The 12597-nt window shown below is 39.6% G+C and overlaps 1 protein-coding gene across 2 annotated transcripts in view; it reads right to left on the minus strand.

The window, feature by feature from the left end:
- Nucleotides 1–12597, minus strand: part of AMPD3 (adenosine monophosphate deaminase 3) — a 32479-nt gene that overhangs the window by 5096 nt on the left and 14786 nt on the right. For both annotated transcript variants that reach the window (XM_064657327.1, XM_064657326.1), the window contains exons 7-13: nt 8292–8486; nt 7932–8063; nt 6878–7041; nt 5584–5710; nt 4606–4769; nt 2483–2603; nt 319–492 (exon numbers count right to left, since the gene is read on the minus strand). In XM_064657327.1, the coding sequence (XP_064513397.1) occupies nt 319–492; nt 2483–2603; nt 4606–4769; nt 5584–5710; nt 6878–7041; nt 7932–8063; nt 8292–8486 (1077 nt within the window). The remainder of the gene's footprint in view (nt 1–318; nt 493–2482; nt 2604–4605; nt 4770–5583; nt 5711–6877; nt 7042–7931; nt 8064–8291; nt 8487–12597) is intronic.

Consider the following 12597-nt stretch of genomic DNA (forward strand, 5'->3'; position numbering starts at 1 on the left):
TTATTAGTAAGGAAACTGGACTTTCCTGGCACTCTAGAGGCTTGTTTATGAAGGCTCAAACCTCCCTTCAGCCTCATCTTTCATTCTATACTTCAACAGCCAACACTGGAGAGGCAAGAGTACAAAAGAAACATAATTAGGAAATCAGACATTTCCCTCTGAAGCCTAACACTGCCTGAAAATGAGGAAGAGGAATGAATGAAGTGACTGAAACCCATGACACTGTATCCTAAGCATAGATACAAAAGAGCTTCCAGGTCATTCCGGACCTGCGTGGTACTGTCCAAATTCAAAGCCAATGCTTTTTTAAACTCTTACCTTTGTGTAATGAAACTGCATCGGATCATCTGTGGAGAGAGAGACATGCAGTCCCTTATGGAGAAATTCCCTTAGTGGATTTTTGGAGTACTCCAGGAATAGGCTGTTGTTACTAAGTGGAGACATGGCAATGGGTATTTGTGCAAGATAATAAAGGTACTGGAGGACAGGACTCTGCAAAATAACACAGTTGGCATTTAATGGTGCTATGGGATAATGAAAAAAAGAAGCATTTCCTTTGGATAAAATGGAAACAGCACTACAGAGGGAGGACTAAGATAAAAAAAAGTTGACATTAAACCCTGACTTCTCTAGAAAATACTTAAAAGTCTGAATTTTAAATGGTACTGATCTTTTTAAAAATAATTTACATTCTTCAATATATGTCACCTTTTTAAAAACGAGGTGATGTAATACTACTGTCGATTAGTAAGTGTATATAACTATTATATTATATTGGCACTGCATTTGATACTAACTGTATGCCTTCCCCCCAAACCTGAAATTCACACACAACAGATGTACAGGAACTGCTAAGCAATTTGTTATTTTCAAAGCTGCAGTCTAATAGGTCAGTTTTAGGAGCAAAAGAAGTTTTAATTAATTAGAAGGCATGTGTTGCTGTTGTACGTAATATAAATGATCTGTGATTGCCTCATCTTTATTATTATTTTGCCTTAACCAACCTAGGAACCTAAAAAGTGCCTTTGTGAGTGTTATTATTTGTAGTATCTGCTATGCCAGCTTATTGCACCAGGTCAAACAGGAGAGAGTGAAGAGCACAATGCTTTGGTCACACACAGCCTTGGTACTACTTAACTTTAGGAATTACTAGTTGTGAGCATAGTATCAGACATGATTTTAGGCCAACTTTTTCTTTGTTCTTGGGTATGTTGAAAAATACGAAGATTTTTCCAGCATTAACCAAAAAAAAAAATACAACTTATAAGGGAACTCTTTCTAAAAAATTACAGTACATTCAGTGCAAGTCTGCCACCCACTGACCGATTACTTTAAGCATGAAACAGTGCCCTGCAGATGAATTGAGTGATGGTTTTTATTAACTACTGTGCCAGGAATTATAACATTTGTTCTGTCATAACAGTCGAGTTCTGTCTAAAATACTGCTGTGTTGTTCAGCTGTGTTAAATTTCTTGATCAAAATAATCAAACCCGAATGAACCCTGAAGTACAGAAATGCCAGTCAGGCAATATGACCTTTGTCCCTGTACAGAAAAAAACAGAGCTTTCCTTAAGCTCTTCTGGGACCTAAACCAGGGAGTAGTAACAAGTCTAAGCAAGTCTTGAATTTTTTCTATGTAATTTTAGCTCTGCTTGGAGTAACCAAAAACAGGTGCTGCCAAGTCTTTGACATATCTGAACAGTTGATCTTCCCTGTAAAGACATAGCTTTAAAATACATGCTCAGGAAAAGCTCTCTTTTTGTAGCTTAAGAAATAGGAAGCTCAGTTGAGCTTATTTTCATTGAATCATGAAATAGTTTGGTTTGGAAGGAACCTTAGACATCATTTATTTCCAACACCCCTGCTGTGGGCAGGGACAGCTTTCACTAGACCAGGTTTCTCGAAGCCCCATCCAGTCTGGTCTTGAACACTTCCAGGGATGGGGCATCCACAGCTTCTCTGGGCAACCTGTTCCAGTGCCTCACCACCCTCACAGTGAGGAATTTCTTCCCAATATCTAATCTAACCCTGCCCTTTTTCAATTATTCTTTGTCTATCACTGCCTACCCTTGTGAAAAGCCCCTCTCCAGCTCTCTCAAAGCCCCTTTAGGTACTGGAAGGTGCTACATGGTCTCCACAGAGCCTTCACTTCTGCAAGCTGAACAACCCCAACTCTCTCAGCCTTTCCTCACAGGAGAGATGCTCCAGTCCTCTGAACATCTTCATGGCCTCCTCTGGACTCTCTCCAACAGATCCAATGTGTTCTTGTGTTGGGGTCCCCAGAGCCCCCAGCACTATTGCAGGTGGAGTTTTTGACCGAACTGAAGAGTTACTTGTGCCTTGCTAAGGAAGTTAATTAATGAGGCAGCCCAATAACTAACGTGGGCTGCCCAGATAAAGTCAGTTTGGTGGCTGCTGTTTGAAGCAGTGACTGATATCTAAGCACACAGTGATTAGTTTAGGTGAGCAACCAAACAATACCTTCTTCAAGAGCAATCCGTGGGAGATGTTGTCTGCAGTCAGGAAGGCTGACACAAGGTGTGTGATAGACCCAGCTTCTCCACAGTGAGGGCGAAACAGGAAAGTGCACATGCCTCTTTCCCTGAGGAGATTAAAAGCAAGTTCCACTCACAAAAGTGCACTGTTCTTTATCTATTTGGTATATAATTGTCATTAATGTAATAACTTAAAAGAAGAAAATTAGAAGTTACACATTCTCATAGTTGGACGTGACATCTAATCAGGCCTACCTGTGGGCTGCTGTCTAAAGGGGCCCCTTCCACCACCTGACATATTTGTGTCTTCCTCCTTCTTTCCTGCCCCAGTTACACCTCATTTAGCAATTGTCTGGCTACTGGGTGAACAGTTACTGAACAGAATTCAGTTGAGGGAACTGACAGATGGAAAACTAAGTGAAGCCATGCAACTTGTGGCCGCAAAATTCCTCATTCAAAATGAGGGAAAAAGTGAAAGCACATTGCCAAGAGTTACCTAACACTACCTAGTGTGAAGAGAACCTGCCATCTCACCAGGTTAAGTGTAGCATAAAACCACACCCTGAGAAGCAGAGATGACCCAGGAGTGTTAGGTATTACACTAGACTGTAATTTCTAGAATTATGTTATCATTTATACTAAAAGCAATGTTGGGGTTTAGGTTTTAATGGACCCTGTTATTCAGTGTAGACAAATGTCCCGTAAGTATGTGGAGATGTTCAAAACAAAGAATTTCAACAAGGAGTGCTAGAGTATAAGGCAATTCTAGGACAGATGTTTAGTAACATTTCTCCTGAAAATAGATGTGAGGATGTAATTAATCCATCCTCACTAATACCACCAAAAGTATACAACAGTCTTGTCATGGACTGGCTGTCTGGACTCAAACACTCAGTATGTTTAACAGGGTGAACAGTTTTACTGACTCATTGATGTAAAGAATATTTAATGATTATCTGGGGGGATTTTAAAACAGTAGTTGAAATGACCTTGAGGTAAAAAAGAAATGTGTAAGTTCTGACAGAATCTGTCTTTGGAATAGAAAAAGCATGTAGACTACAGAGAATGTAAAAGAAGAGAAAGGGATGACTTAGTTATCTAAGTCATGTCTTAGTGTGTCCTTTCCATTACAGAATTAAAACTAGCAACCGGGCCTGTTTGCTGCACATACAAGGTAATTTAAGGTGGGCGTTCTTATTATGAGTTTGGATCAAATAGGACGATAGAGAAAGAAATGCTTGAAGTAGCAGTGGGAGAGAAAAACTAACATTTTGAATGTTAACTTGGGTGAAATAGTAAAATGACAAATCTATGCACCTTTTGTGAGAAAATCCCCAAACGTTTTACAAATAATAATGAAGCAAATCCTTGCAAGGTAAGTGATGGCACCGTCATATCAATGGACAACCTCACTGAGCCTCAGCTGGAGTCAGTTGTGCAGATCACTCAGTGAGTCAGCTGCAAATTTAGCAACATAACCTCACGCTGAATTTCAGGCTTTACTGAGCCTGATGCCAAAACCTGCTTTGACAGTCTGACCTCACAGTCCTGCATTACTCCCTGCATTGCTTGCCCAGACACTGGGCTCAGAGGTAGTAAAACTGAGTGACTCAACAAGCATGCTAAAATAAGTTAGCTAGAGGTGCAGTTTATAATTGTGTCCTACTTTGTCTGATAGCAGCAGCCCTTAAACCAGTATTTTACAGCAGAACTTAAATTACTCTTAAATTAGCAGGAAGCTACCAAGAGGCAGGTACATTATATTTGGAAATCCACTGTGAAACCAAGCAAAGATCAGTAAGTCAGCTTTGTGGGGTTTCTTCTTTTGTTTTGCTTGATATATTCAGCTTTAAGGAATTTAAAAAAAACCACAAAAATACACACAAATATCAAACCAAGATATTAATCTGATGACTTTACAACTTCTGAGTATTTCATTTGAATTAATTTTGTAGTTAGTATTTTCAAAATAACTCACGTACTCCTCTTGGACTCTCTAAAATAATTCAAAATAACTCTTGCTTCAGAAGATATGTAATCTAGACATGTAGTTAGAGACCAAGATACTGATTTTCTGGAAGCTTGCAAAAGAGAAAAGTGACTACTTACCTCCTAAGGTTGTTTAGCAACATGATGTTCACATACATATAATACAAATAATAGCTATATGGGGGATTCTTCTCACTGGTCCAGAGGTCAGGGTTAAGGCTCTTGTCAGAGAACATATGGCCACTGTGTTTGGATTCATCATCAACACTGTCAAAGCCAGTCACCTGGTGGGAGGAGAGAGTCACAGAAATCAGGGTTTTCAAGAAGCAAATTTGAAATATCCGTCTTGTTTCAGGACTTGCTTGAACAAAGCCTCCACTCCCTCTTCCTTCATCTACCTCCTGTGCCAGCAGTCCTGCTGCCCTGCCCTCCTACCATGCCATGCAGACAGCAGGAATAACATGTTTTCTTGAAAGAAGTTTCACCATTTTTTAGTTTTGAGACAAACAGGAAGCCCAGGTGCACAAAAGCCTTCAGGCTCCTGTGGGGGCTTACAGGGCTGTAGGACTCCCTCAGATCCAGACTATAATCCTTTGAACTCATCTGCTTTGTTATTTGATAAGCAGCTGAAGGCCAGAGGCTCCCAGGAAACCTCAGAGTTCCGATTTGGGGCACACTCAGACATGTCTCTCTTAACCTCGTCCCAGCAGCGACATCCCCACCTCCCTCCTGAGTTCCACCAGGATCTACACAATGCCTCCTTTCAGCTGCCTCCCTTTTGGAGGCCAGTCCCAGAGGAAAGCTCCAAGTACACATCCTGGACTGAGATGCAGGAGAGCATGCAAACATTTTTGGTTGTGGCTGAAAGAACAAATAAATAGCTGTTGAGCTGTTTCAGAGGAAACAAACAGCAACTATTTCACAACAGGACCTCACTCAGACTTCTATTAAATTACAAGCAATACAGTAATCTAATAATACAAGCAATCCATGCAGAAGGAAACGTTTTTAGTGTTTGGGAACAGCTGTGGATGAAAAAAGAATTATGAGTAGAAGAGGATCCATTTCATATAAGACAGGAAACCCAAACATACTTACATATTTAAGGAATAGGTGCAATTCTTTGTGGTCTTTGGGATTGATTGTTGCTTCAAACAAAGGTAAAAAGATGTTCTCCAACATCTTCCCAAAACTAGGCAGAATATTTTTAGACCTAAATATGTCACTGAAGGGGAAAAAATAGACATATTTTTTAATTAGCTTGCATTTTCCTCCACTTTCATATTTTCTGTTATTTGTGTATATTCTACAGCTTCAGTTCCACCAGGACTGAGAAACTCAAAGTTTATGTCAGGGCAGGGATCGTCTTTGTGCTCTTTTTCCTGCACTGCCTGGCACTCTGCTTCATCCAGGCTCTGCTGAAGCTCTCGAGTGCTCCAAAAATAGAGGCAGTTTGCAGGGGTAGATGGTGTCTAACAACAACCTGCTGCCTCAGTGACCCTTTCCCTTACAGCAACCCAAATACTAATGGGAGATAAGGAATTACCTCCCGTGAAAGCTGCTGTTTTCTGGGGCTGTAACTACTCCAAATGAAAGCAGAATGTTCTGCTGTAGTGAGCCCCTCAGAAAAGAGGGACAGCAGTTCTGTGAGCCCTTAAGGGCATGACTTACTCCAAGTGCCGACTGCACTGTGTATGCAAGGAATTGCTACGTAAGAAATTAAAGGAGAGAAACCTTCTCCCCAGTGAGAAACACACTCTGGGGGATATATGTGACTGTGACAGCTCTGTCTCCACTCATATTCCAACTGTGCCATTTCCAAACATGAAGCTCAGCTATTAAGGCTGACAAGATTATCAGGGGAGACTGTATTACAATACACAGTATTGGAAACAATGAAATCCCAAAGGATGCTTAAAAACTAAGAAAAACTGATACTGATTTTAGCTTGGAAATCATCAGTCTGGGTTGTGTTTCCAAGTTCGCTGTTATTTAGTCACTGATCTTGACAGTAACAATTTTACAGAGCATTTTCTACTCCTTCATGGAATTCAGGAGTTGATTTATCTCATTAGTAAATGATATCTTAACTTGCCTTTGAATGCAGCTTGATTTCACCCAGTTGTAAGTTTTGGTTTCAGTGTCTTCAGACTTACAAATAATTCACAGTAGTTTCAAGTAGCTTCATAAAGAGTAGATTCAAACCCCATCTCCTCTATTCCACCCCCAGACTGTCAGGAAAACTGCACCAACGGCCAAAAATAAATTCCCCAAGCTATTGCTTACAAATAGAACTACAGGACAGCTAATGAGCCATCTAAATATTGTCAGAAATAAAGTCATTGGTATGATTTCAAACTATGAAAATTACCAAGAGCTCCTGATTACTTACTAGATTCTGGGAACCTGAATTATCCAGCGCATATTAGGGGAATAAACTTTATGCTTAATGAACCATTTTGCCAAGTTCAGCCATTCATCTGGAGACCGTCCATAAATGGATAAGCGGGGTTCTGTATACTGGTACTTACTTTCTTCTAGTTCACGGGCTACTTCCTAGTAAGTAATAAATATATTTGCTTTAATATGGATACTGAAGATCATTTACAGCTAGTAATAGATTTATCACTGTATTTTCCTCAGACCAGACATAACTGTATTGACACCCTTTAAAAATAAAGGGAATCTCATGTCTACTAATCTACTATTTTATTTTAGGCATCTTAATAATCTACCATCAAGCTATCTCATGTCATTTGAGTATAACCGTATATATAACTGAGTATAACTAACATCTAGATTTAGAGGACAATATTCTTGTGCAGTTATTACTAACACTCTTGTCAGGCCCATGTTTAAAGTTGGTAAATCAGAGTTACACTATTTAAACTGCAGTAAATGTCTACATAAAATATGCAGACCAATTGAGAATCTGACCCAGAATCCATGGTAGTAAGCAATTTTAAGGAAATTCATTTTAGACAAGTACTTCTATGCATTTAAGAAGAGGTGACACTACATCACAAAAACTACTGATTTTCTTGTTCTCAGAAATTAATTTGAAGCCTGTTGCAGGCGTGTGCAGACAGAGATTTCTGCAGAGGCACTTCCCTAGCTCCTCCTTCCCCAGCAGATACCACTAACCAACTACATCCTAACAAAATATTAAGCCAGTGATTTGACCCTCGGCCACTCCCCATTAGTTTGAAACTGCCCACAGCTCTGCTTTGAGCTCATACACAGCTTATGTGCATGTTCTAACTCATCAAATTATTCAGAAAGCAGCAGGGGCTGACTTAGCAGAGGTCTTTCTCTGAGGAATTGCTGGAGCGAGACCGGTACTTGGAATCACTTAACCACAGTGTTACCTCTAGACACAAATGTCATCACAAATCTATTCCAAACCTTCATTTCTCTACAGCTGGAAAAGCTTGAAACTTATTTACCTTGACCATACGAGCAAAATATTCACCACCAATATAGTTCTCAGTTTTCAAATACAAGTCCCTCAGCTCACTGGCACCAACTGGATTGTACTTGGAATTGAATTTGTCAAATCGATGAAATGTTTGACGACCCTGGAGGAGGAAAAAACCCAAGTAACCATGGTTTTAACAACACACAATAGTTTATAAATTAAATTGCCTAGCAATAAAAGGCACAAAAAGAAAAAGCCTGTGCAGACTTCCTTCAGACATGCAATGTAGTCAAATTCTGATTTAATAAGTTATCACTTATTAAACTAGAGTTCCACACTTGGAAAACGTCTCTTTTTCTCATTTATTTTGTCATTTTACTAGACTTACTGCATGGACATCTAAAGAGTCCACAGTGAGGTCATAGGGGTCCATGTGAAGGCTTTCAAAGACTTGCTTTAAAGTCATCTTCCTGCCTTTTTTCTCTGCAACAATCCTGTCAGGCTCCGTTTGATAGGTGTGCTTAATAAACCTCAGTAAGTGCTTCTGGTTCATGCAAGCAGCAGCATGGATATGAGTATCAACCTGAAATCAAAAGGTTATTCATGCTTATCACCCACAAACTTCAGTCAGCAAAGTATCCATGTCAGTGACAACAGCGACTAAAGCCTTCTAAAATATTCCTTAAGTAATAAATGGATTCTTGCCTAAGCAAATAAAAATGTTTCAGAATCCTGAGATTTTGATTTGGGGGGAATTATTTAATAAGCAGAACTATAAGTAAAGTAGCCCTAAGAAAATTTCAATGAGAGACATTCTAAGACCCTGGGTTCAGATTAAATTGGATACTTCCTTAAAGGACACCCTGATCCTTTAGTATCCCTTTTTTTTCATTCATGAATCAACAAAGTCTTTCTAGTTATAGACTGCAATTATAACTATCCTTTCTGACTGAAAGGACCTGGAGTTCTCAGCCATTTCCAAAAGCACAGTTCATTTTTGTATCTCAACCATATGAAGTACCTTAGGTCACCAGAACCAAAGAATATATGCGTAAGAGATTTTGGTCACTATTTTTTCCAAGTTTAATTATAATACAGCAACTCATAATGCTGATTTATTTTTCAGATCTCTTTTCTTAGATCTCCTCACACACTAAGGGAAGTGCATATTCTAACTAAAGACCAGAATATAAACTTAATCCTAATCACTTAATTGTTTATCACTGCCTAATTCAAATATACCAGACACATTAAAGCTAAATGAACAAGCAAGAAACATTTTGCTGTCTCAAAGTACAGAACATAAAGTACGTTACTAATGCACAATAAATAATACTGTGTCTAAAACAGTAAAAAAAAAAAAAGCTATGCTTAACATATCACACTCCTCAGAGTACATGTATAGATATTTGAGCCCAAGTGCATTTTATACATGAGTTAATTCAGGTTAATAAACATTTTCTGGTTTAGCTTTTTGTTTACTATAAACTATTCCTGGATCAGTGAAATACTATTAGACTTGGTCAGCTTGTATGGGAGAGTGAAATAACAGTTAAGAGATGCCCCATAAGCTCTAAACATTCAGGAAAAGCAAGTCACAAGCACAGAATACAGGTGTAGGGAACCTGAGTAAGTGCAGTTTATTTAATTTCAGAATGCCCTGGCCTCAGCAGTAGTTCAGCTACTGGAATTAATGAGTCTTGAAAAAAAGCCAGAACAAAACACAACACAACACTTCCTCTTTATTTAAATCCACATGAATTCGCTGCTGTCAGGAGAGGAAGGAGGGAAAGCAAGGACGGGTTTTGTTTCTTTTGTTTGCCTGTATGCAAGGATCACATGACACGGTAGTAGCTGCACTGCTTTTAAAATCCTGCTTCCCCTTGAGAAATCATTCTCTGTGCCTCTGCCAGTCAGTGAGCTCCTGTGACACCTTCTCCACTCACCACAAACACATCACATGCAGCCCTCCAGCTCAGCTAACCAGGTTTATTCTGAGAACCGAGATCATCTTTGTTGTTTTTTTAACTCATCCTCCTCCCTAAACATGTATATATCCCAAAAGTTAAGAGACCTTTCTGAATCTCCTTCATGCTTTTTTTCCAGAGAATATGCAGTACTTTAGCTACCTTTTTTTATTACCCAGTATATTTTGACCTTTAAGTAAGCAGCAACTTCAGTAACAAAGAGTCGTAAGACTCAAGTCAAAAGTCATAAAAGTATCACAAAGCTTTTTGAATTCATTGTTTTTTAGGAGCAATGCAACTTTTTGGAAAGTTTCAATGACTTGAGCTTTGAGCTACCCAAACACATAGGAAGTTACTGTTTATGCTCTTGTGTATTTTCACCATTCAGGGTGCAATCCTAGCTAAATGAAGTATCTGAACACAGAATCCTCAGACATAGCATAGATGGGCTGATTTGGTGAGGGATATTGTCATTATTGTTGTTGTTATTTGAAATGTTACCATGCTAAAAGATTGTTACTAATTTCATTGTTATTTATTATGAAAGGCTTCTACTAAAAGAATTTGAACACACTGAGTTCCTATAAGGGTGACAAATGCCCCCTTTGCCTCCTCCCTGTCCCCAGAAAAGACAAAATCAGTTCCATTTTAAGCTGTTACTATTTCATTCTTCATACACTACATGAAGTAAGCTGAAGCTTTTCTGGGCCATGAATAACAAGCCCCTGCCACAAGGCCTACTTGCTTCTATTTGCAAACATTCTGCTTGCATTTTCAAATTAGCTACAGTGCCACTCTAGCCCAGTTTCTCCTTAGTGGAAAAAAACAGGGCTGCATGCCCTTAGCCAGATTTCCTGTTGCATTTCTTATTCTCCCATCCCCCCAGGACAAAACCTTTCACTCAAGGTCACATTAATCTTCAATGAAAGGAAAAACAGAATGACCAACAGAAGCCTGTCTTGGAACACAACATTATATCTTCAGTGAACTCATTGGTTTAAAAAATGAAAACCACTGTTAACATAAAGGTTTAATTCTTTTAATTCCATCAGTTTTCTTGCAATTAAAGGATGGTAGAATTCCCTTCACTCAGCAGTTCTCCATGTAATGAAGACAACCTTTCTTCCTCTGCACCTTTCAGTTGAGACTGAGAAGGGGCCACCTTCCTTTCCTTATTGACCTGCCCACCCCTGCACTTCTGCCTGCAGGCTTTGGGCTCAAATGCACACACTTCTCAGTCAAGGTGGCTACACCTGTGTACAACTTACAGCTTGAAAGAGTTCCCATTGCCCTCCAAATCATGTCTCACCAGCACCAACTTCCATAAACCACTCTGCCTCCTCCCTTATCTTCCCACATTCCTTCCACTGTCTCTCAGATCTCCACAAAACATCCATCTCATATCTATTTGTGGATGCTTATCTGTGCATATCAGACACAGTTGCACTGAATTAGGCACATGAGAAGTGGTAAGTACAGCAAAAAGAAATGCTGAGGCTGCCCCAGTGTAATGCCACTGAGCTTTCCCAGTGTGTAGGTCAGTTGTACCCAACAGCTGCACACTACTGTGTTTGCTAAACACATACACTTGAATTTGGAAATACTTCCAGCTCAGGAGCTCTGGGCTGCATGGACTTGGCACTGAATCCTCTGCAGGCTTCACTTCAGTGCTGGACTGAAAGGAAATCATTCCACATCCCACTGCTAGATTCCCTGCTCACCAATACATCCATACTGCCTTAGCTCTTCAGGTAAGATGGCAACAGCTTTATACAACACACTCGATTCTCTCCTTACAGTTCTGTAACAGGCATGACAGAAGCACAAAATACTCTGCCCTAGGGTAGAGCAGGGATGCTCCTGGCAGCAGAAATAGTCCCTAGAGCTCATGAGCTTGCCTAATTCATAATTATGGCATCCAGAGCAACCCAGAAACCAGAAGAGACGAGAATCCCTGTGCCTCCAGCTTCTTGTTTGGCTGCGCTTGCAAAACATGGAAGCAACCCCCAGTGTTTGTATTCACATAAGTACAAAAATACACTGCTGTGAAGAGAAACAAATCTCTTTTTCTGTTACTTTGATTACTAAAAGAAGGGATAGAGGAAAAGCTTTCTTGATGGTCTCTACAGAAATTCTGCATTATAACAATTGATGCCTTTACACCTGATCATAGTTTGTGCTCACTTGCAAGACTGAGGGTGGACACGGGGATTTATCTCAGCATCAATTCAAGACAGGAGGGCAGAAGTAGCACTCCCAGTGCTTTGAAAGCACAACATACAGCTCTGCTGCCATTTAGCAGTGGCAAGGCACCACCACATGTCATGCTAACCAAGGTGCACAGGGGCATTCCCTTTGGATCTCATGCTAACCCATAAGTCTTCCCATTCACTGTCACTTTGGTTGATATGATGAAACTGAATTTCAGCACCCAAGTCAGTAAGTAGGTACTGAGGAAAAAAGAAAAATTAAAAAAAAAAGAAAAAGAAAAAAAAAGCTAACAGAATGAATCAAAGTTCAGGGAAGTTAAGGTATAGATTCAATGTTCATTCATGAGGCTTGTAATCATATATTTAAAAAGCAGACATCTGTTAATTTAATTCAGTATTTAGTGAGATCTATAGAATTTAGTATTATATAAACCCACTCAAACTTCCTTTCTTACAAGTAACAAGTGGTATTTCAACTCTGTGGTCGTAAAAACCAGCTAGAGTTTACTTCCTTCTT

The sequence above is a fragment of the Pseudopipra pipra genome, chromosome 6 (assembly GCF_036250125.1).
Source record: "Pseudopipra pipra isolate bDixPip1 chromosome 6, bDixPip1.hap1, whole genome shotgun sequence".
NCBI classification, from domain to species: domain Eukaryota; kingdom Metazoa; phylum Chordata; class Aves; order Passeriformes; family Pipridae; genus Pseudopipra; species Pseudopipra pipra.